This window comes from Xyrauchen texanus, chromosome 37 (genome assembly GCF_025860055.1).
Source record: "Xyrauchen texanus isolate HMW12.3.18 chromosome 37, RBS_HiC_50CHRs, whole genome shotgun sequence".
NCBI lineage: Eukaryota > Metazoa > Chordata > Actinopteri > Cypriniformes > Catostomidae > Xyrauchen > Xyrauchen texanus.
The window spans coordinates 36,576,879-36,597,727 of NC_068312.1; the positions used below are offsets into that span (position 1 = coordinate 36,576,879).

General features: G+C 38.8%; 2 protein-coding genes across 2 annotated transcripts; one reads left to right on the forward strand and one right to left on the reverse strand.

Moving 5' to 3' along the window:
* Window positions 1–102: 102 nt before the first annotated feature.
* srrd (SRR1 domain containing) lies at window positions 103–3,819 on the reverse strand. The gene is made up of 7 exons (XM_052108292.1): window positions 3,443–3,819; window positions 3,114–3,154; window positions 2,351–2,514; window positions 2,163–2,261; window positions 1,447–1,598; window positions 1,291–1,336; window positions 103–424 (listed from the first exon to the last, which is right to left on the reverse strand). Exons 1-7 carry the CDS (start codon window positions 3,583–3,585, stop codon window positions 230–232), a joined length of 840 nt encoding a protein of 279 aa, XP_051964252.1. The 5' UTR covers window positions 3,586–3,819; the 3' UTR covers window positions 103–229.
* A 165-nt stretch (window positions 3,820–3,984) lies between these two features.
* On the forward strand, window positions 3,985–19,799 carry rad9b (RAD9 checkpoint clamp component B). The gene is made up of 11 exons (XM_052108212.1): window positions 3,985–4,429; window positions 4,531–4,601; window positions 5,569–5,706; window positions 8,641–8,755; window positions 9,024–9,123; window positions 9,711–9,817; window positions 9,976–10,082; window positions 11,807–11,871; window positions 12,005–12,127; window positions 17,901–18,183; window positions 19,630–19,799. The coding sequence occupies exons 1-11, from the start codon at window positions 4,396–4,398 to the stop codon at window positions 19,753–19,755; spliced, it is 1,269 nt and encodes a 422-aa protein (XP_051964172.1). The 5' UTR covers window positions 3,985–4,395; the 3' UTR covers window positions 19,756–19,799.
* The last annotated feature ends 1,050 nt before the right edge of the window (window positions 19,800–20,849 follow it).

Genomic DNA, 20,849 nt, shown 5'->3' on the forward strand with positions numbered 1-20,849 from the left:
AACTCGTATAACCGCTCTGTACAATTGTGATGAGAAGAATATCATCTCTGAGATGCAGGTTGGTGCTGTTTTTGTGGCACGAGGGGGGCCTACACAATTTTAGGCAGGTGGTTTTAATGTTGTGGCTGATTTTTGTGTGTAAGAGAAACAGAAAATTATATTTTCTTGTAGTGTAACAAATAATCAACAGGAGTCTTGTTAAATATTTAAAGTAGTGAAAGTTTATTCCTCAGCAGGATTTCTTTCTCTGGATGATCTCAAGATCTTTGCAGTGTTGGTACAGCGGCTCTAAAGGCTCAATCCACGTGGTGTCTGCTAGTTTGTTCAGATTTTCAGGAGGGAACCGAATGAGCGCAGTGTCATTAAACACATCCAGGAAGCGCGGTGAGCAGGGCAGAGACGTCTCATCGCACACACTTATCACCTAAAACAACAGCTGAGTCAAGGGCTGTAACATTCTTATGAGGAGAAATACCTGTAAGACTCCAATCACATTTACAGTGTGACCCTTGTTTATTTGGTCTGTTCCTCTGAAGTTCTGTCTCAAAGCTTTGCTGAATATTTTCCACTTAAGGCAATTTCATAATACGTGGTTATACACCGATCAGCCACAACATTAAAACCACCTGCCTAATATTGTGTAGGTCCCCCTCATGCCACCAAAACCACACCAACCTGCATCTCAGAATGGCATTCAGAGATGATATTCTTCTCACAAATGTACAGAGCGGTTATCGGAGTTACTTTGTCAGTTCAAACCAGTCTGGCCATTCTCTGTTGCTCTCTCGAGACATTTACAGCCACAGAACTGCCGCTAACTGGATGTTTTTGGCACTAATCAGAGTAAATTCTAGAGACCGTTGTGTGTAAAAATCCCAGAAATACTCAATCCAGCCCGTCTGGCACCAACAATCATGCCACGGTCCCTTTTTTTTTCCATTCTGATGGTTGATGTGAAGATTAACTTAAGCTCCTGACCTGTATCTGCAAGATTTTATGCACCGCTGCCATACAACTGTCTGATTAGATAATCACATGGTTGATTGTTGGTGCCAGACGGGCTGATTTGAGTATTGTGGGTTGGCGCAGTTTTGGTGGCACAAGGGGGACCTACACCATATTAGGCAGGTGGTTTTAATGTTGTGGCTGATCGGTGTATACATGCAACATTGTGTTCTGGGTGAGCAGCCATATCCAAGTTCAATAGACCCTTTTACGTTGTGTTGGAATTCATCTCTAAACAAACACCTATATTATGCTAAACGTGTAACTGTTAGATTTAAAGGATACATTTGAAAGGAAGCTGTAGTCTCCTTGAAACTCTCTCTGAAGCATCCTAAACAAATAAAAGTCAATTATTAAAGCACTTTGAAATAAAGCGCTAAGAACTGCGTTTGCACTTGGTGATTTAAGAGATATGCTGCCCAAATGACTTAAGGCATCTACCTTTCTTGAATGCCATGAAAACTGTTGCCAATAATAATGATATTTGGCAGTGCCCAGGGCGACCAGTTTCTCCACAGTAGGTTGTTATATAGAGCCTTCCCACAATGCATCAAGTAGAACAGGGTCGGTTCACACACCGCTCGTTTCCCCTCCTGACGAGGATGCCACCAGAAAGAAAAATAAAACCAATGCTTCCCAACTATCAGACATCTACTGGCAGAGAACAAATTATGTATTTATTTAAAAAAAAAAATAATCCCCTTTCTCCCAATTCCCACTACATAATAGGTCCTTGTGGTGGTGCGGTTACTCGCCTCAATCCGGGTGGCAGAGGATAAGTCTAAGTTGCCTCCACTTATGAGACCGTCAATCTGCGCATTTTGTCACATGACTCGTTGTGCATGACACCGCGGAGACTCGCAGCATGTGGAGGCTCATGCTACTCGCCGCGATCCACGCACAACTCTCCACACGTCCCATTGAGCGCGAGAACCACTAATCACCACCACGAGGAGGTTACCCCATGTGACTCTACCCTCCCTAGCAACCGGGCCAATTCGGTTGCTTGGTAGACCTGGCTGGAGTCACTCAGCACACCCTGGATTCAAACTCACGACTCCAGGGGTGGTAGTCAGCATCAATACTCGCTGAGCTACCCCGGCCCCCCGCAGAGAACAAATTAAATATCTATTTCAATGACCGTAGATGTGATCCACCTCATTCTCGGTGAGCACAGTGAAGCCGAACTCTCGGAGAGCATCACACTCGGACACAGAAAACACAGGATCATACACACAACAACTGCCCACTGGAATCTGCAAGAGAACAAAGAGCGGTTGAGGGAGGTCGATCTTATTCGGACCACAATATCTGAAAAATACAGAGTATGTGCATGTTTGTTTACCTGGAGAGTATCTAGAAGCAGTAACAACATTGCAAGTTGGTATCGGGCAGATACACAAGAGGCAAAGTTACCCAAACCGTAACACACACAATGTTGAAGAGGCACATCTTTAATTTTCTCCGAGGATGCTGAAGCATTGGAAAGAAGATGCTCTGACAGCAGATCTGATTGTGGGAGAAGGGAATGTGGTAATTATTAGGGATGCACTGATATGAATTTTTTTTGGCAGATACCGATATTTTACCACTTACCAAATTTTGTCATCAGATCACTGTTTTACTTAGGAATTATGCTTTAGAAATGTACAAAGAGGTAAAGAAAAATACAGATGTTTTTACCTTTGTAACAATAAATAATTTACATTAAACATGGGCTGGATCTGTTGAACACTAGACAGGCCACACTTCTGAGAGCCACAATGAAAGATAAATACAAGATAAAAAGACTTAAATATATTTAAGAAATCGTGCATTGACACCAGTACAAATGCATTCATATTATGCACAGTCAACACACTTTTTTCTGACTTATAGGTGCTTGTTTAAATTACACCCAGAAAAATACAGAATACAATTTATTCAATGCAATAAATCAGCAAAATTATAAATCAACCATTTTTATTGTCATATCATCGTTTTCATGCTTTTGACCGATATGCCAATGGTTTTCATTTGGTCAATAACTGGCCGATAAAAAGGTAAATCCCTAATATTTATTGTAGTTTAGCAGAAATAGTGGTTCAATGTATGAAAAACTGAGTCACCTCTCCATTCCAGACAGAAGTTTTCTCCTCTCAGGTCATTCCTGTGAAGAAGAGATACAAAATGCATCACAGGGACGTCAAGAATATGAACAATACAACACTGTCCAACTCTATAACTTACAAAAATGTACAGTGGTGGTACTAATCAAACAATAATGCCTTGATTCTGTATCACTGTTGTATACATTTATACAAGTATTTGCATGGTAATCCATTGCAATTCAAAGGATACCATGGTATTATCCTGGTAACACCAATGCATTGTGTTAGTGCTTGGATTTGAACCACTATGCTATCCATAGACATGTAATAATGACGGATTGACTCACATGGCATTGATTATCCTCTGCTTGTCCAGTTTGATGTCATGGACCTGAGAAGAGTCTGGTTTTGGATTTAAGGGTGGTTTTCCTCTTCGGGCAGCGCCTTTGCGGCGTCCTGCTATCTGCCAGACATCATCATTACAGGCCATAACCACAAAAATGTCTTTACCTCACCAAGATCAAAACTATTTACTGTCGATCAGACAGTCTGAAATACATCATCAAACCGGCGACTTCTATAAGTGAAGTTAAAAGTGCACCAACTACCATATGAACTCATTTTGTATTCCTATAGGTGTTAACGACACTCATTTAGACTATATGGTCTTTTAAACGCAACATTTGTTTATATGCACAACCACGTGAGTGTTGAGTGTTACACTTTAATCGTCCCGGCCGGCTGCTGTTCACGATATATTCAGTTCCTATGATTCCACAATGAATGTGATGAGTTAACGAATAAATAAAATAAATTAAAAAAAATAAAATGACAAAAAAACAAAAACGTTTTTTTCTTATTTTTTTTAAAAGAGATATTTGACACCACATTCGTCAGATTTTTTAAATAAATTTTTTTTGCACCGTATTTTTTATTATCATTATTAAATATATAGATTTTACATTGTATGTGTTGTTAAATTTGTTCTGAAAGTTGTGGAAAACTTGCGTCTGACTTTGTAAAATCGAAAGCATGTGCTGTGAGACCTCATGAACGCGAGATGGCGCGCGTTCACAGCTTCATATCGTCGTCGTCATTCCCGTGTGCGCGCGAAAATTGTAGTATTTTATAAACAATTTTCATGCTCAAAATTCACTCTCTTCAAATACTTTCTGTCAGAATTTGCGTTTTTAGCCGAAAGATAATACAGTTACCATTAGAACGATTAAATACGGAATAGTTTGTATTCAGCAAATATTGAAATATTTTTCAAGTAATAATTATTAAAATAATAATTAAAATGAAGTGCCTAATTGAAGGCAACGGCATTAAAGGTATGACACGTTATACTATATAAGCATATATAATATTTCTTAATGAGTTTTCACACAGGTTAGTTTTTGTTGTTAATGAATGTCTTTTTTTCTGTTTTTAGTCTTTGGGAAAGCAGTCCATGCCCTGTCAAGAATTGGTGATGAAATGTGGCTGGATCCACTGGAGAAAGGGGTAATATAGCCTATATTTTATATGCATAAATATTGGCTTTATTGCAAAATATAGTGAGCTGTCTCGTAATGCAGCATTTTGCAGCATTTAAGCTCTTCTAGCTTAGCGTGAGTATGCAAACTAGATTTAAAGGGACAGTTCACCCAAAAAAATTAAAATTCACTCATCATTTACTCACCTTCATGCCATCTCAGATGTGTTTGACTTTCTTTCCTCTGCCGAACACAAATACATTTTGTGGAAGAATATCTCAGTTTTGAATGTCCATACAATGCAACTGAATGGTTACCAAGGGACCGGTTGCACCACCTGTACTTAAGTTATAACTTAGCCTAGTTGTGGCGTAAATATTTGAGCGTTGCAGCATTAAACTTAGGTAGGACGTAACCCTACATATGAACTAAATATTTACGGAAGCCTACGACCACGAGTAACGGATTTTAACACTTAATTTAAGGTAAACATCATATTATTTGACTACGCATTACATTACGGAGAGCTTACGACCTACTAGTTAAGTCTTGCATTAAGAACTGGTGGTGCAACCAAATTAAGCACTGACTTAGTTACAAACTAACTAGTCCCTTAGTGTGAACTTTACGTCCTGACTTACGTGAGACCTTACACACAGCTGATGCAACCCTACCCAGAACTTTAAAGCTCCTAAAAGTCAAAATAAAAGAAGTAAACAATTTGCAGGGTAAACTTCGATAGCTGTGAATTGGAGTGAATGGAAGACCATGACAATTATAATTTATTCAAAAGAATAATGCCACTATTACGTTTCCGCATCTTTTCAAATAAATACAAAATTAGGGGGGTGATGGGTTGCACAATTCAGAAGAGAGAAGATGGCACATTTACATATTTAAAAATTACATAAAGTCCATTGTATTATCTTTTTATTCCAAATATTACATTTTTATTTTCTTTCTCACACTCTCTAATGTCTCGTTCCCATCTGCAGTTGGCTATTAGGTCAGTCAACACATCTCAGTCGGCATATGGCTGTTTCTTCTTCACTTCTCTGTTCTTCCAGCAATATATTCCAGACTTTGATGATCAACATGGCTGTGAAGTGGCAAAATGCAAATTAAACATGAAGGTAGTAAACATTCAGAACCACAGGTTGTAAGAGTACATCACTTTCAAGACTTAAAAGTTTGGATGTGGTACTTAATCATGACTGTGCAGCTTCTGTGAGCTCAACATTAAATGCTAAAACATTATCGGTAACACTTTACAATAATGTTCCATTTGCTAACATTAGTTAATGCATTAGGTATCATGAACTAACAATGAACAATATATTTTTTACAGCATTTATTAATCTTTGTTAATGTTATTTAATAAAAATACTATTTTTTATTGTTAGTTTATGTTAGTTCATAGTGCATGAACTAATGTTAACATATACAACATTTATTAGTATATGGTTACATTAACTGTATTAATCTTGGTTAATGTTAAAGTCAGAAGTTTACATACTCCTTAGCCAAATACATTTAAACTCAGTTTTTCACAAGTCCTGACATTTAATCGTAGAAAACATTCCCTGTCTTAGGTCAGTTACGATCACTACTTAACTATTATTCTGACATTTCACATTCCTAAAATAGGGAGAAGTATTTATTTCAGCTTTTTGTTCTTTCATCACACTCCCAGTGGGTCAGAAGTTTACATAGCCTACACTTTGCTAGTATTTGGTAGCATTGCCTTTAAATTGTTTAACTTGGGTTAGACATTTTGGGTAGCCTTCCACAAGCTTCTCACAATAAGTTGCTGGAATTTTGGCCCATTCCTCCAGACAGAACTGGTGTAACTGAGTCAGGTTGGTAGACCTCCTTGTTCGCACATGCTTTTTCAGTTCTGCCAATCAAATTTTCTATCGGACTGAGGTCAGGGTTTTGTGATGGACACTCCAATACCTTGACTTTGTTGTCCTTAAGCCATTTTCCCACAACTTTGAAGGTTTGCGTGTGTTCATTCTCCATTTGGTAGACCTATTTGCGACGAGCTTTAACTTCCTGGCTGATGTCTTGAGATGTTGCTTCAATATATCCACATACTTTTCATTCTTCATGATGACATCTATTTTGTGAATTGCACCAGTCCCTCCTGCAGCAAAGTACCCCACAACATGATGCTGCCACCCCAATGCTTCATGGTTGGGATGGTGTTCTTCGACTTGCAATCCTCCAAACATAACGATGGTAATTATGGCCAAAAAGTTCCATTTTTGTTTCATACGACCAGAGGACTTTTCTCCAAAAGTAAGATCTTTGTCCCCATATGCACATGCAAACTGTAGTCTGGCTTTTTTATGGTGCTTTTGGATCATTGGCTGCTTCCTTGCTGAGCAGCCTTTTAGGTTATGTCGATATAGGACTTGTTTGACTGTGGATATAGATACTTGTCTACCTGTTTCCTCCAGCATCTTCTCATGGTCCTTTGATGTTGCTCTGGGATTGATTTGCACTTTTCGTACCAAACTACATTAATCTCTAGGAGACAGAATGTGTCTCTGTTGTGATGGGGGCGTGGCCGTGTGTCTGTTTGCGGGAGAGGGGGAGTGGTGTGGCTCGTCAAGCTGGTTGACATGATCTCTAACAGCTGTTTCTTGTTACATTGATAGCGGGGAGAGGCCTCAAAAGCAGCAGAGACACGCCAGTCACTGCACACTCGTGTCCCTCTCTCTCTCTCCGCTGTCTGGTGTGTTTCGGCTGCTTTTGAGGCCTCTCCCTGCTATCAATGTAACAAGAAACAGCTGTTAGAGATCATGTCAACCAGCTTGACGAGCCACACCACTCCCCCTCTCCCGCAGACACACGACCACGCCCCCATCACCACAGTCTCCTTCCTAAGCAGTATGATGGCTGCGTGGTCCCTTGGTGTTTATACTTGCGTACTATTGTTTGTACAGATGAATGTGCTACATTCAGGCCATTGTAAATTGCTCCCAAGGATGAACCAGACTTGTGGAGGTCCACAATTATTTTTTTGAGGTCTTGGCTGATTTCTTTTGATTTTTCTATTATGTCAAGCAAAGATGCACTGAGTTTGAAGGTAGGCCTTAAAATACATCCACAGGTACACCTCCAATTCAGTACACCTCCTATTATAAGCGAATTGGCTAATTGTCTAAAGGCTTGACATCCTTTTCTGGAAATTACCAAGCTGCTTAAAGGCACAGTTAACTTAGTGTATCTAAAATTCTGACTCACTGGAATTGTAATATAGTCAATTAAAAGTGAATCAATCTGCTTGTAAACAACTGTTGGAAAAATTACTTGTGTCATGCACTAAGTAGATGTCCTAAATGACTTGCCAAAACAGTTGTATGCTAATATTAAATCTGTGGAATGGTTAAACTTCGACCTAATTGTATGTAAACTTCTGACTTCAACTGTAAATGCTGTAAAAGCATTGTTCATTGTTAGTTCCTGTTAACTAATGTCAACAAACAGAACATTGACAAACAGGTTGACCGATAGTGGATTTTGCAGATACCGATAACTAAGGTGGTGGGAAAGGTTGATAACCGATTAATTGGCCGATAGTTCTTAAAATTGGTTTATAGAAATTCAAAAAAATGGCCTTAATATGGCGAACACAGATAAATCAAATCCCAGGTGCTGTTTATTTTTCAACCAAAATCCCAATCATGACCAGAAAAAAATAAGATTTGGTGCATAATGCAAGACCTTTAAGTAAAAACATGCCCAAAACACAACAGGGATTCTTATTTTTAAATGATGACATGATAAAAAAATCTATCAGCAACTATTAGCGCAGATTTGAGCAGATAACCGATAGTTCCAAAAACCAACTATCGGCACAGATTAATCTGTAAAACCGATATATCAGTCTACCACTAGAACCTTATTGTAAAGTGTTTACACATTATTTTAATATAATGTGGACAATTGATAAACCAATAGACTAGACGGGTTGTTTAATCTGAAGATATTTGGCCTTTTCATTTCAGTCAGTCATTCAGAACAATATACTGTATTGACCAAGTATGCTTGCTTTTCAGTGTGTACTTCCCTTGTTCCGTTGTGTTGCATGGAGAGATCGCAGTGTGGACAGATGTGAGATATCCATCAGTGTCCCTGATAACAGGGTGATATTTCAATTCCACTGCAGACATGGTGAGTTCATTTACAGCTCTTTGCATGTAAATTATAGGTGAATTCCATCTAGCGATACACTCAGTTTGTTTTGACATTGGAGGAACAGATCGTGGTTGGTGGAGGTAATCACACAGTAACAGCACACTACACTGGACAGACACCAAAATTCACTGGAATGTTAGAAATCCTTCCCAAACTATATGCTACTGTATACTATAAGGCTAAAAATCTAAGTCTCATTTGTTTTAATCAAGATGTTGTCACTTACTGTACATGTACATTATAGGAATAATGAAGACCTATAATTTGGGCTATCAGGAATGTGATGCTTTGCAGGCCGTGTTTCCAACTCACCTCTGTCCAAATGTCCTGACAGCCCAGCCCAAGTAAGTACACAAACAGTTGTTCCCAAAATGCATTGTTTACTTATTAGCAGTGCTTGCTAAGGGTTGTTTGGAGAGGTGTGCTATCACAATCTGACTTATATTGAAGAAGCCACACAAGCCATGGGCTCTTGACTAGGAAGCAAGCAACCACCCTGATTACCCTAGAAACCACGTAGCAACCAACCAGAACACCCTTGCAGCTGAATAGCAAAACTAACAACCACTCAAAACACTTTATAAATCATATAGCAACACCATAGCAACCACCAAAACAACCTAGAAAGCTCCTCACAACCAACGAGAAAACCCTAGCAACTCTCTAGCAACCACTTAAAACACCTTAGAAAACACATAGCAATGCCATGGCAACCACCTAGAACACACTAGCATCATAGTGGCAGCTTTTGCATGGGCAAATACCCCTTACATTTTAAATGGTTCTTAAACGGTAGTCTTAAAAATAAATGAAATGTTGGAGCTACATTAACACTTTATTTACACAATTGATCTAATTACACATTAGTTTAAGGGTGATATTAGTATTACTGTGATGTTACCTCCATCCTTTATTGTTTGTGTTAATTTAGACTTATGGGTGATCTTATGGTGCATTTCCCAATTTCACAAGAAGAGATCACAGTTTCCATATCATCTGTTAAAGTGACTTTGAAGACCTACTGTGAGGAAGAAAAGAGTAAGGAAACAGAAATATGATATTATAATGGTACAGTATGAGTCTTCCAATGAATTATTATTTTAAATCCATTTGCTGCAATGTTAATGTGAAATGACAAAACATGCAGTTATTGAATAGTGCAGTACTGCAATAATTAGACTTTGATTGTTTGATAGGCTGTGTTAAAGGTATGAACACTGAGCTATCACTGCACCCGGATGAGTTTGACTATTTTCAGGTTGGAGTGGATTCAGCCGTAACCTTCTGCCTCAAAGAACTAAGGGTGAGACTTGAGCACGGAATGTTTTTACACAGGATATGTGTGCAAGTTGTGTGTCCCACACTTCACATGCTTGAATGTTTTTAATAGAGCTGGACATCTGTGTGTGTTGAGGACCAGCCTGTATTCATTTTTATAGCAACTTATTTCTGTCCTGGATGTTCGGTAGTCCTTGTGCATATCATATTCACCCAAGCGAGTTCAAAGAATGTATGTAATACTTCTGCCGTAAACGGACTGCAATGTTTTTTTTCAACTTCTGCCCAAACTCAAACTTTAGGTACTTTTGGCATTAAAGGGATAGCTTCACCCCAAAATTAAATTTTTTGTCATTATTTGTTTGAAATACAAGATAAGGCTGTTTTACTGGGGACTTTTATGCATTTAAGACATTCAAGCAGGGCTGGACTGGGAAGTGAAATTGGCCCGGGAGTTTTACATGGCAACTGGCCCAACTGTTGAGCGGGGAGGGTGGGTGGTGGGGGGGTTCGCTGCCCTTATCTGCATATCGTGGCGCTGTTTTGTGGTCCGTTCTGCATAACGCGGCGGCTCATTGCTGCTTATCGCGGCTAATTCGGCACATTCGCGAGCCACCGGCCCGCTTGGTTCTCCCGATGGCCATTACGCCCCTGATCGGCTCAAAATGCGTCGGCCCACCGGGAAAATGCCCGGTATGCCAGATTACCAGTCCAGCCCTGCATTAAAGTATGATTTTCTTTAAAGCTGCTTTGAAATAATGTGTACTGTGAAATACAATATACAATTAAAAATGACTTGACTTGATTCACTCACCCTCACGTATGACTTTATAGGAGTTGTTAGGCAGAATGTTAGCTTTAGACAACATTCACTTTCATTGTATGGAAAAGTAATGTATCCAAGATAAACAAAACCTCAAGTTAATTTTGTATTCTATCTCTCAACCTTTGACCCTGATTTCCAGGGAAATCTGGTGGCACTGGATTATGCCCCCTATAGTACTGACACATTTCACTTACACATTTTGGCTGCATGGCATCATGTCTTGGCAGGCCACAGTGTGTTTGTGTCAGTCAGTGATGCAGTTGCACAGATGCTTGGACTCTAACCAGCAAACCTGTCACAATGAGTTACAGCGCTAGACAGCACACTCTGGTCTGGACACACATGACTGACCTTCTCATGAGGTCTAAAGATGGGGACTAATACATCTGTACGGATCAGTGTGTCCCTTGTGTATAATAAACTGTACAAATCTGCTTTGACAGGTCTTAATTCTTTGTAATTGTGCAAGGCTACCTCTAGTTTGCACTCATGACAACCCTGTGAAATTAAAATTGGTGTCCATTTAGTCTGTTAGCTTTGAGGCCATCAATATGCTAATGGCCTCCTAAACGTTGACACAATTCGCTTTTAGCCGATATAAAATATGCTAAATATAAAAATATAATGGCATGTGAAAAAATATTTCAAATTGATCTTGCACGCTACAAATTTTTGTCCAGTCAGGTGCTCTATTGAATTAGAATGTCCCTCCCCTTAATACCACCTAAAACGTACAAGCAATAGCAAGTAGCAAATCATTATTCACAACTGTGATATGACTAGAGCTAATTGGCTGTTTAAGAAAAAAAAACAAAAAAAAAAACAAGCCTTAGTATGTCCTACCCCACCGTTTCTAAATTCAACTCTTTTGCTCAGGGATTTACTTCTTTGAAAATTAGTAATAATTATTCAATTGTTTTTAGGGGCTTTTATCCTTTGCAGAGTCGTATGGTGTACCAGTGTCTGGTCACTTTGGTGTAGCTGGAGAGTAAGTCATCATTTGATTTTCATACTAATACCAAATTAGTGACAGTCCAGTGTACATTTTAATGCAATTGTCTTTGAACTTTCCTAACTAGACCAGAATATTATTTGTTTATTGTGTGCGTGCTGTCTTTCAGACCTGTTTCCTTCGGTGTAGAAGACATGATGCTGGAGGCCAGTGTTGTGTTGTCCACCCTAAAGGATCTAAAGAACAATAGCCCATCCCAGGTCACTGAGGATCAGGTGGCACCAACACCTGGGTATTCCATTTTAAACCTCTCATTTACGTGGACTAAATGGTTAAGATGCTGTAAAATTGGCAATATAGACACGTAGGGTAATTACTAGCACTCAGAGCAAGAGAATGGAATAAAAAAAAAATATATATATATATATATATATATATATATATATATATATATATATATATATATATATATATATATATACACTCACCTAAAGGATTATTAGGAACACCATACTAATACTGTTTGAGACCCCTTTCGCCTTCAGAACTGCCTTAATTCTACATGGCATTGATTCAACAAGGTGCTGAAAGCATTCTTTAGAAATGTTGGCCCATATTGATAGGATAGCATCTTGCAGTTGATGGAGATTTGTGGGATGCACATCCAGGGCACGAAGCTCCCGTTCCACCACATCCCAAAGATACTCTATTGGGTTGAGATCTGGTGACTGTGGGGGCCATTTTAGTACAGTGAACTCATTGTCATGTTCAAGAAACCAATTTGAAATGATTCGAGCTTTGTGATATGGTGCATTATCCTGCTGGAAGTAGCCATCAGAGGATGGGTACATGGTGGCCATAAAGTGATGGACATGGTCAGAAACAATGCTCAGCTAGGCCGTGGCATTTAAACGATGCCCAATTGGCACTAAGGGGCTTAAAGTGTGCCAAGAAAACATCCCCCACACCATTACACCACCACCACCAGCCTGCACATTGGTAACAAGGCATGATGGATCCATGTTCTCGTTCTGTTTACGCCAAATTCTGACTCTACCATCTGAATGTCTCAACAGAAATCGAGACTCATCAGACCAGGCAACATTTTTCCAGTCTTCAACTGTCCAATTTTGGTGAGCTCTTGCAAATTGTAGCCTCTTTTTCCTATTTGTAGTGGAGATGAGTGGTACCCGGTGGGGTCTTCTGCTGTTGTAGCCCATCCGCCTCAAGGTTGTGCGTGTTGTGGCTTCACAAATGCTTTGCTGCATACCTCGGTTGTAACGAGTGGTTATTTCAGGCAAAGTTGCTCTTCTATCAGCTTGAATCAGTCGGCCCATTCTCCTCTGACCTCTAGCATCAACAAGGCATTTTCAGCCCACAGGACTGCCGCATACTGGATGTTTTTCCCTTTTCACACCATTCTTTGTAAACCCTAGAAATGGTTGTGCGTGAAAATCCCAGTAACTGAGCAGATTGTGAAATACTCAGACCGGCCCGTCTGGCACCAACAACCATGCCACGCTCAAAATTGCTTAAATCACCTTTCTTTCCCATTCTGACATTCAGTTTGGAGTTCAGGAGATTGTCTTGACCAGGACCACACCCCTAAATGCATTGAAGCAACTGCCATGTGATTGGTTGATTAGATAATTGCATTAATGAGAAATTGAACAGGTGTTCCTAATAATCCTTTAGGTGAGTGTATATATATATATATATATATATATATATATATATATATATATATATATATAGATAAAACTGAACACAATACTCCCATATTACAATACTTGCACTGGCTCCCGTTTAAATATCGCATTGACTTTAAAATACTTCTCCTTACTTATAAGACACTTAATAATCTTGCCCCATCATACTTATTTGACCTTCTTCAAATCCACACTCTTCCTCGCACTTTATGATCTTCTGCACTCACTCTTGTTATCCCTCGAGTTCGCACAACATCTATGGAGTCTAGAGCCTCTAGACATGCAGCTTATTTATGGAACTCATTGTCACAGGATATGCGAAATAGTGAAAGTGTTCTGGTTTTTAAATCTCGCCTTAAGACCCATCTTTTTAGGCAGGCTTTTATGTGATTGCTTTTGTGTTTGTATTATTACTATTCAGGCTGAAATAATGATTAATTGTTGTTTAATGTTATTGTTTTGTTGAAAGGTGTCCTTGAGTGTCATGTAAGGCACCTATAAATAAAATGTATAATAATAATAATAATAATATATATATATATATATATATATATATATATATATATATATATATATATATATAGTGGGAACCAAATGGCTGAGACCACACTGAAAAAGGTCAGATTTCCTTCCATTGAAGCACACAAGAGGATTTGAACATTCCTAAATCATGCCGGATAACATTATCATCGTGTTTTGTTCATGCCAAAACAATATGTGAGTGCATACTGTTATTTGTACCAAATACTGAGAAATTCTGAAATTAATGTGCATTTTTCAATTCAACTTGAAAAATGATTCAGCCCTACAATGTTAAATTATAGGCGCAATGCAAATGCAAAGCACTATGACTCACAGCCAATGCTATAAGCACCCAGTGGGCGTTGAGTTAAGTGACAGCTTAATGCTCTAGTCTTCCATGTCTTAACTATATAGGGTACACAGAGCTAGAGCTGTGACATGCTGGCCCTGCCTCTAAGCGCATCTATCACTTTGATTTATCCACAGGAGGCAGTGATATCACTGGAGCTGCCCCACCTCTTTGTGCCATTTGTGGTTGTATTGTCAGTCTTTTAAAGTCTGTCAGTCTGAAGCAGTTGCAAACATCTGGGTCACCTGTAGCATGCTCATACGTCACCGCTGACCTTTTAACAACCTGCTGAAGGCTATCTTATCACGATAATCCAGGCCAGCCGAAGCTAAAATAAATAGAAAATGTAGATTTCTTTTAAACCCATGTTTTTTTTAAAGAGCAAAGGCTTTATTTGTTTTGTTAGTGGCTGATACTTGCGTAGATTTCAACAAATTTGTGTTTAGTCTGTAAACAAAGTCTATGGTACAAGAAGGCCATTTCAGCTTTTCTTGTTTGACTGGAAAAAAGCGTCACATTTGCATAGAAATTACTGGAAAACAATAGTAGTGCTACTGTATCTGAATATTAGGATTAGGGCTGTAAATCGAATTCATTACATTATGTGCAGATTAATAAAAGAGTAATTAAATTGCAATTAATCACATATCAATATTTACTCAGAAAGGCCCACAAATAAAGACATGTAGTATTTAATAATTAAAATATAAAATAAACAAATATTATACTGTACATGTATTGTGGCAACAGATAAGCATTAAGACAACACAAAAAGGTTTTTAGAGTCAAAATATTCTTTGTTTTGTTTGCGTATATTTAAACATAACCCTAATTTTGGCCTACTATGCTATTTTTAATTGTTGGCCTATGAACGGATGCTTTTGGAGCATCTCGCTTAGGTTCGGTTTCACTAGTTTTCTGCATCTCTAGTCGTAAACCCTGTGTTTTAAGGATGCTGTGTCAAGTTAAATGTAGTTTTTGAAACATTGAAAATCTCGAGAATCCTTGCATACTCTTGTACTCCGTCCAGTTGTCTTTAAGCACGTTTGTTGGAGGCTATTCTGCCTGCTCGCTGGTTTGACGAGGCCTACAGAGCTGTTCAGCCATGATGTTAATTAGTAGGCGAACCTAGAAGACTAAATTCGACATGGGTTCCCTCTGGATTTTCCTATGGGTTTTTATAATAGGGATAAGTTTATGAGGAAAATAAGGTCTGTGGTAAACATTCCTTGAAGATACTTGGGCGTTTTGCTCTACAACATAAATTATACACAGTTGCTAACGAGTCCGGTTGCTAACCCAAAATGCTAATACTCTTCTGTGTTTTTGGACTACAACCTGAACTGCTCTATTGTCTGTACAGCTGGAGCGGACTGCCAGCTACTGCCACATCAAGCTTAAATTACTCCGATGGAAGAAACATTCCATATTATGTAATTGATGCATGGGTTAGGGGTGTGATTCATTGCGATTAATTGCCTTTTCGCACTACATTAGCGATTTAATAAAAATGTAATACAAATTATATTTAATAATATATATATATATATATATATATATATATATATATATATATATATATATATATATATATATATATATATATATACTGTATATAGTAAATCATACTAAACAATAAATACAAGTAATATTTAATAAATAATAAATTAAGAAATAAATAATGAGATAAATTAGTGCCAACCTGCTCAATTACTTTTCTGTCAGTTAATTTTAGTAAACATTTTCTAAACCGAATATTTTGCAATGCAGCTGGGTAGCTATGTAGATAGTGGTTAAGTCATAAACATTTGTTCTAGTCTGCTTTGTCGTCGTGTGTAATGGAATATTTGTCCCGAAGGCCACAGTCGCAGTTCTGGTACTAGGCCAGAACACAACAAGCCCCGCCCCCCTGGGATGCAATCAACATACTCAGAGACATGCATTCATGCTTCCTTCACATACCCACCCCCACACATCACTATGTGATTCTGATTCTTCTCGCTCTCTCTTCTGTCCTTCACACATGCCTGCACGTGCTTCTGTACCCACAGAAAGACACTCGCGTCGCTCAGGCTTTGATAACTCTTTGCTGTGTGTGCTTACAGGAACACGTATATAGATTCATCTTGCAGATGCTTTTATTCAAAGCAACTTACAGTGTACAAGCAATTCATCCTATGGTGACAGTACATAAGAAGTACTGCAATATACAGTTCCAAAAATGGCCAGAAAAAGTAGGGTGACTCAAAGTAAAAAAGTGGCCCAATTTACCCAAATTCAGCCTACAAGATAGTGCAGATAAAAAGATTAAACATAAGGGTTTCATAAGGAGTATAGAAAGAAACAGTTAAATTAATATAAATATTGTGTCATCATTTACTCACCCCACCCACATGATGTTCCAAAACTTTCTTTCTTCCATGGAACACAAAAGGAGATGTTTAGCAGAATGTTTAAGCTACTTCAGGCTTTTGTGCACCAACAAAGCAATCCACTTGACTCTAACGCTATGTCCACCTTTTTCCTGGGGGTCTTACTGGAGGAAATGAATGTGAGTGTGACTACTGCTGGAAGTCGTTCTATAGCATTCGCTAGCTCCGTCTGCATTCATTTTAGACACTGTTTACAGCTGGTATTAATACACATTTCAGATGATCTGATCGCAAATGGTCAGTTCTAAATATAGTTGGGTGCGGGGTGCAAAACTTCTTGTGATTGTATCACAAAACACATACAGATGTTGTCAAAAAAGCATGTGGCCACAAGCCATCCTGATGCATCCCAGATGGCAGTGAAGCAGCACCTCTCACCTGTCAAATCACCCGCAGCCCGGCAAACAAAAGACTAAACCTCCTCAGTGTGTCTGTCTGATATCAACATGTAGGGTGACAAGATGACAAACACACAGATCTGAAGATGAACTAGCAGAGCTAGACTACTCCAGAAAAACAACAGATATTTTTGCTCAAAATGTTGCGTTTGTGCTTATATTACATTTTAAATGCATCTGGGAGAAACAGCGTGCCGGTTTTCATTCAGTAACACACTGACATAGTGATTGATGTACATTATGTCATCATGAAATCAGACACCCACTCCTCAAAATCCCAACATCGCAACGATTGAATGAATGAATGTATGCCACAACAACAACTGAGTTTACTTGATAACTGAAGTAACACCCACATTTCTCGCTAAGCATCACAGGATGTAGGAAAAAGTGGATATCAAGTATTCTGAAGGCATGCAATAGCTTTGTGTGTGAAATAAAATATGTGTCATTATTCATTGATAATTTACCCCCTCTCAAAAATAGATGCTGGTTTGGAATTAAATGAGGTTGAGTAAATTATGACTGATTTATAAGTTTTGGGTTGATTATTTATTTAAATGGTTCATCAAGTGCTTAATGATTAAAATCATAGTTTCAACAACAAAATGAAAACAAATCTGCAGCTTTGACATTACTGGTCTGTATCTTCTAGGAATGACAGTGCTGTTTGTCCCGTTGACACCCCCAAGAATGCTGTAGCAGGTATCTCGTTATGTGAGGGTCCCATGGAGGCAGAGGTTGCTGATGTTGAACTTTTGGAGGCTTGTATTGTTGATGTGGAACAGATACCTTCCAGCCAGGGCAGTGGATTCTTCAGCCCAGCTCTTCATATGAGGGAGATGATCCAGCTCCAAACATCTGGAGAGACCCAGCCAAGACAGAGTTTGGGTCCTGGATCTGTCTTGACTACACCAATAACACCAGCCACTTTTAGGGTGAGAATAGTGAAGGCTGTATGGAATTGTTCTCTCACTAGCCAAAATAGAGCACAGTGACCACAGACTTTGGAAGGTCCGGAGTGTTTTACTCCATAAATGGAGTACCATAAAATAAATGGTCTGCACTTATATATCGCTTTTTTAACCATTTTTCAAAGCGCCTTACACTGTGCCTCATTCACCCATTCACAAACACACTCACAGACCAATGATGGCAGAGATGCCATGCAAGGCCATAGCCAGCCATTGGGAGCAACTTGGGGTTCAGTGTCTTGTCCAAGCACAATTTGCCATGTGGAGTCACGTGGGCCGGGTATCGAACTGCCAACCCTGCGATTAGTGGGCAACCCGCTCTACCACCTGAGTCACAGCCGCCCCGTAAATCATTGTGAATATCATCACTCCAATTGGTAGAACACCCATAAATTTACACACCCTCATGTCCCAAACCTGTTTGACTTACTTTCTTCTGTGGAACAGAAAAGGAGGCAGGATGTTAGGGACTGATCCCTAATATTAAAGACCCTAAGTCAACATTCACTTTTATTGTCTGGCAAAAAGATGCAATCTAAGTGAATGGTGAACAATGTTCCCTCTAACTTTTGTTCTTGCTGAGCAAATCCTATATCTAAAAAAATACATTAAATAAAAACAATGGCATGTTGTCTTAGTGTTTCTCAATTAAGTTATTTTGACACGTATGTGTTGCAAATGTTTGCATTCATGTAAGACATAAGCGACTGTTTATGTTAATCACTTGTGGGACGGGCAGCACATTTAACCGCTTGGACGCAAAGCCGCATTTCCACATTCACCAGTAGCGATCGTGCCTCACGGTAAATGTGTTTACACCTCGTCTACACACAAGATTTCACACAAAGCTTCAGCTTCATACTGGAAAAAAATTAACATTCGTATGAACACCAGTTAAAACACTTAGCATGCACTAAGCTCTGATTGAGGAATATCGTTAGGTTTTTCCACACACTAGAGTTCGTCGTCTGCGTGGATGTTTTTTTTTCCATCTGCGTGAAAGCAACATCAGAAGTGTGCAGTCGTGCATGAGCACAGGATGGAGGGAAAACTGATGATGACTGAGGCTAAAATTATGCATAACAGCTGCTGTGTCATATGGGTTTGGAACAACATAAGGATGAGTAAATGATGACAGAATTTTTGGGTGAACTGTCCCTTTAAACTTGGAGCTCATGGTAGTCCCATCTTGCAAGGTTCATATATTATCTAAAAACAAATCCGACATTTTTACTTTCATACTAATATTGAGCTCTATGGGGCTACAGTCAATGATAGCTAGTTTTGTGGCATTTTCTTCAGATTTTTGCAATTAAAAACAGTGTAATATTCAGAGGAAATAATAATTAAATGCTAATATGGGTAATTTTGGTGTTGGTGACTCAAATTCCTTTATATATCTCATTTCAGTTCCGCTCTCTGCTCTTTGGGGACTTATTCAGTGACAAAAGCAATGGTAATACTGTGGATTTACCCTGCCTGGTGTATGCAAGTGACACGGAGGAGGAAGGAGGAACAGAGGAGGAACTCGTCTAACAGGACAAGATTACCTTTCGCAGGTAACACCTCTACAAGGACATGTGGACATTGTTGCACGATGTACTGAAAGTCAACAGATTAAAATGACACAACAGCATTGCGTTCTGCTGTTAAAAGTTATATTTTACAAAACAGTTGGTCGGTTCAAAGATTAACATCGTTAACTAAACATTTTCCTTAAATACAGGGGCCAAGACCATTGCTAGACTGTAATTCTTAAAACCTTGTTAGTGCACATCTTGGATTATTTTATTAATGTGAAAAAAACAACATTTTGAATCTTTTTCAGTTCTGTTCATAAATTAATGCAATTGCATGGTTCAGTATATACAGTATTTCCTTGTGTTACAATGTTTTTTGAGATATTAACTATAAAGCGATTGTAAAGTTAAAGGGAAGCAGAGTAGAGACCAAACGGGGCAAGTTTTTCATTCTGTTACAGGACTGGAATGTGTACCTAAACACACAGTTCAGTCGAGTGCGCTCACCGAGGAGATAAGCAAACTTCAAAACAAAAACATTGCTGGGATGGAGAACTCCTTGTTCTGTGTGGCCACCTATGACTAAGTGCTTTAAAATGCTGTTTAGCACTCTTACATAAGACTGCATCAGTAATTACTGGGATTGTAAAAATACCTCACTACATTGTCCAGAGAGAGCCTTGGTCTTCACTCGACTATAATAATACTGGAAGTTGAAGAATTATTGACATATTCGAAGCTAATCAAGTCACAGCAGAGAGGCTGTTATTCTGAAGTGAACTGGTTGCATTGTGTCAAATATAATTTTCTCACTCGTTCCCCTTTAAAAGCTCAGTTGCCATTAACTGCATAACACAATAACTTAATTCTGTGCCATTTGTGGTATTTTGTCAAATGAGCTCTTAATGCGGCAGTTGATCAATTGCAATTCAATTAGCTAATGCTCACGATTTCCGCGTCTCTGCCATTACTACCATTTTTGTTTGAAGCAGACAAATGAATCTCCTCTCTAACTGGGCTGGATTGTAATCTGGCATACCGAGCATTTTCCTGGTGGGCCGTCGCACTTTGGGGCCGAGCAGGTGTGAATTGTCCGGGTAAAAAATTACT

Bases quoted from the DNA above. Each gene is read 5' to 3' on its own strand.
- rad9b (XM_052108212.1), top strand. From the start codon at position 4,396: ATGAAGTGCCTAATTGAAGGCAACGGCATTAAAG. The intron at 4,430-4,530 runs GTATGACACGTT...TTCTGTTTTTAG, and splicing joins TGAAGGCAACGGCATTAAAG to TCTTTGGGAAAGCAGTCCAT. The intron at 9,124-9,710 runs GTAAGTACACAA...GTGTTAATTTAG, and splicing joins GTCCTGACAGCCCAGCCCAA to ACTTATGGGTGATCTTATGG.
- srrd (XM_052108292.1), bottom strand. From the start codon at position 3,585: ATGGCCTGTAATGATGATGTCTGGCAGATAGCAGGACGCCGCAAAGGC. The intron at 3,155-3,442 runs GTGAGTCAATCC...TCTTCTTCACAG, and splicing joins CAGAGGATAATCAATGCCAT to GAATGACCTGAGAGGAGAAA. The intron at 425-1,290 runs GTATCCTTTAAA...CTGTTGTTTTAG, and splicing joins ACTACAGCTTCCTTTCAAAT to GTGATAAGTGTGTGCGATGA.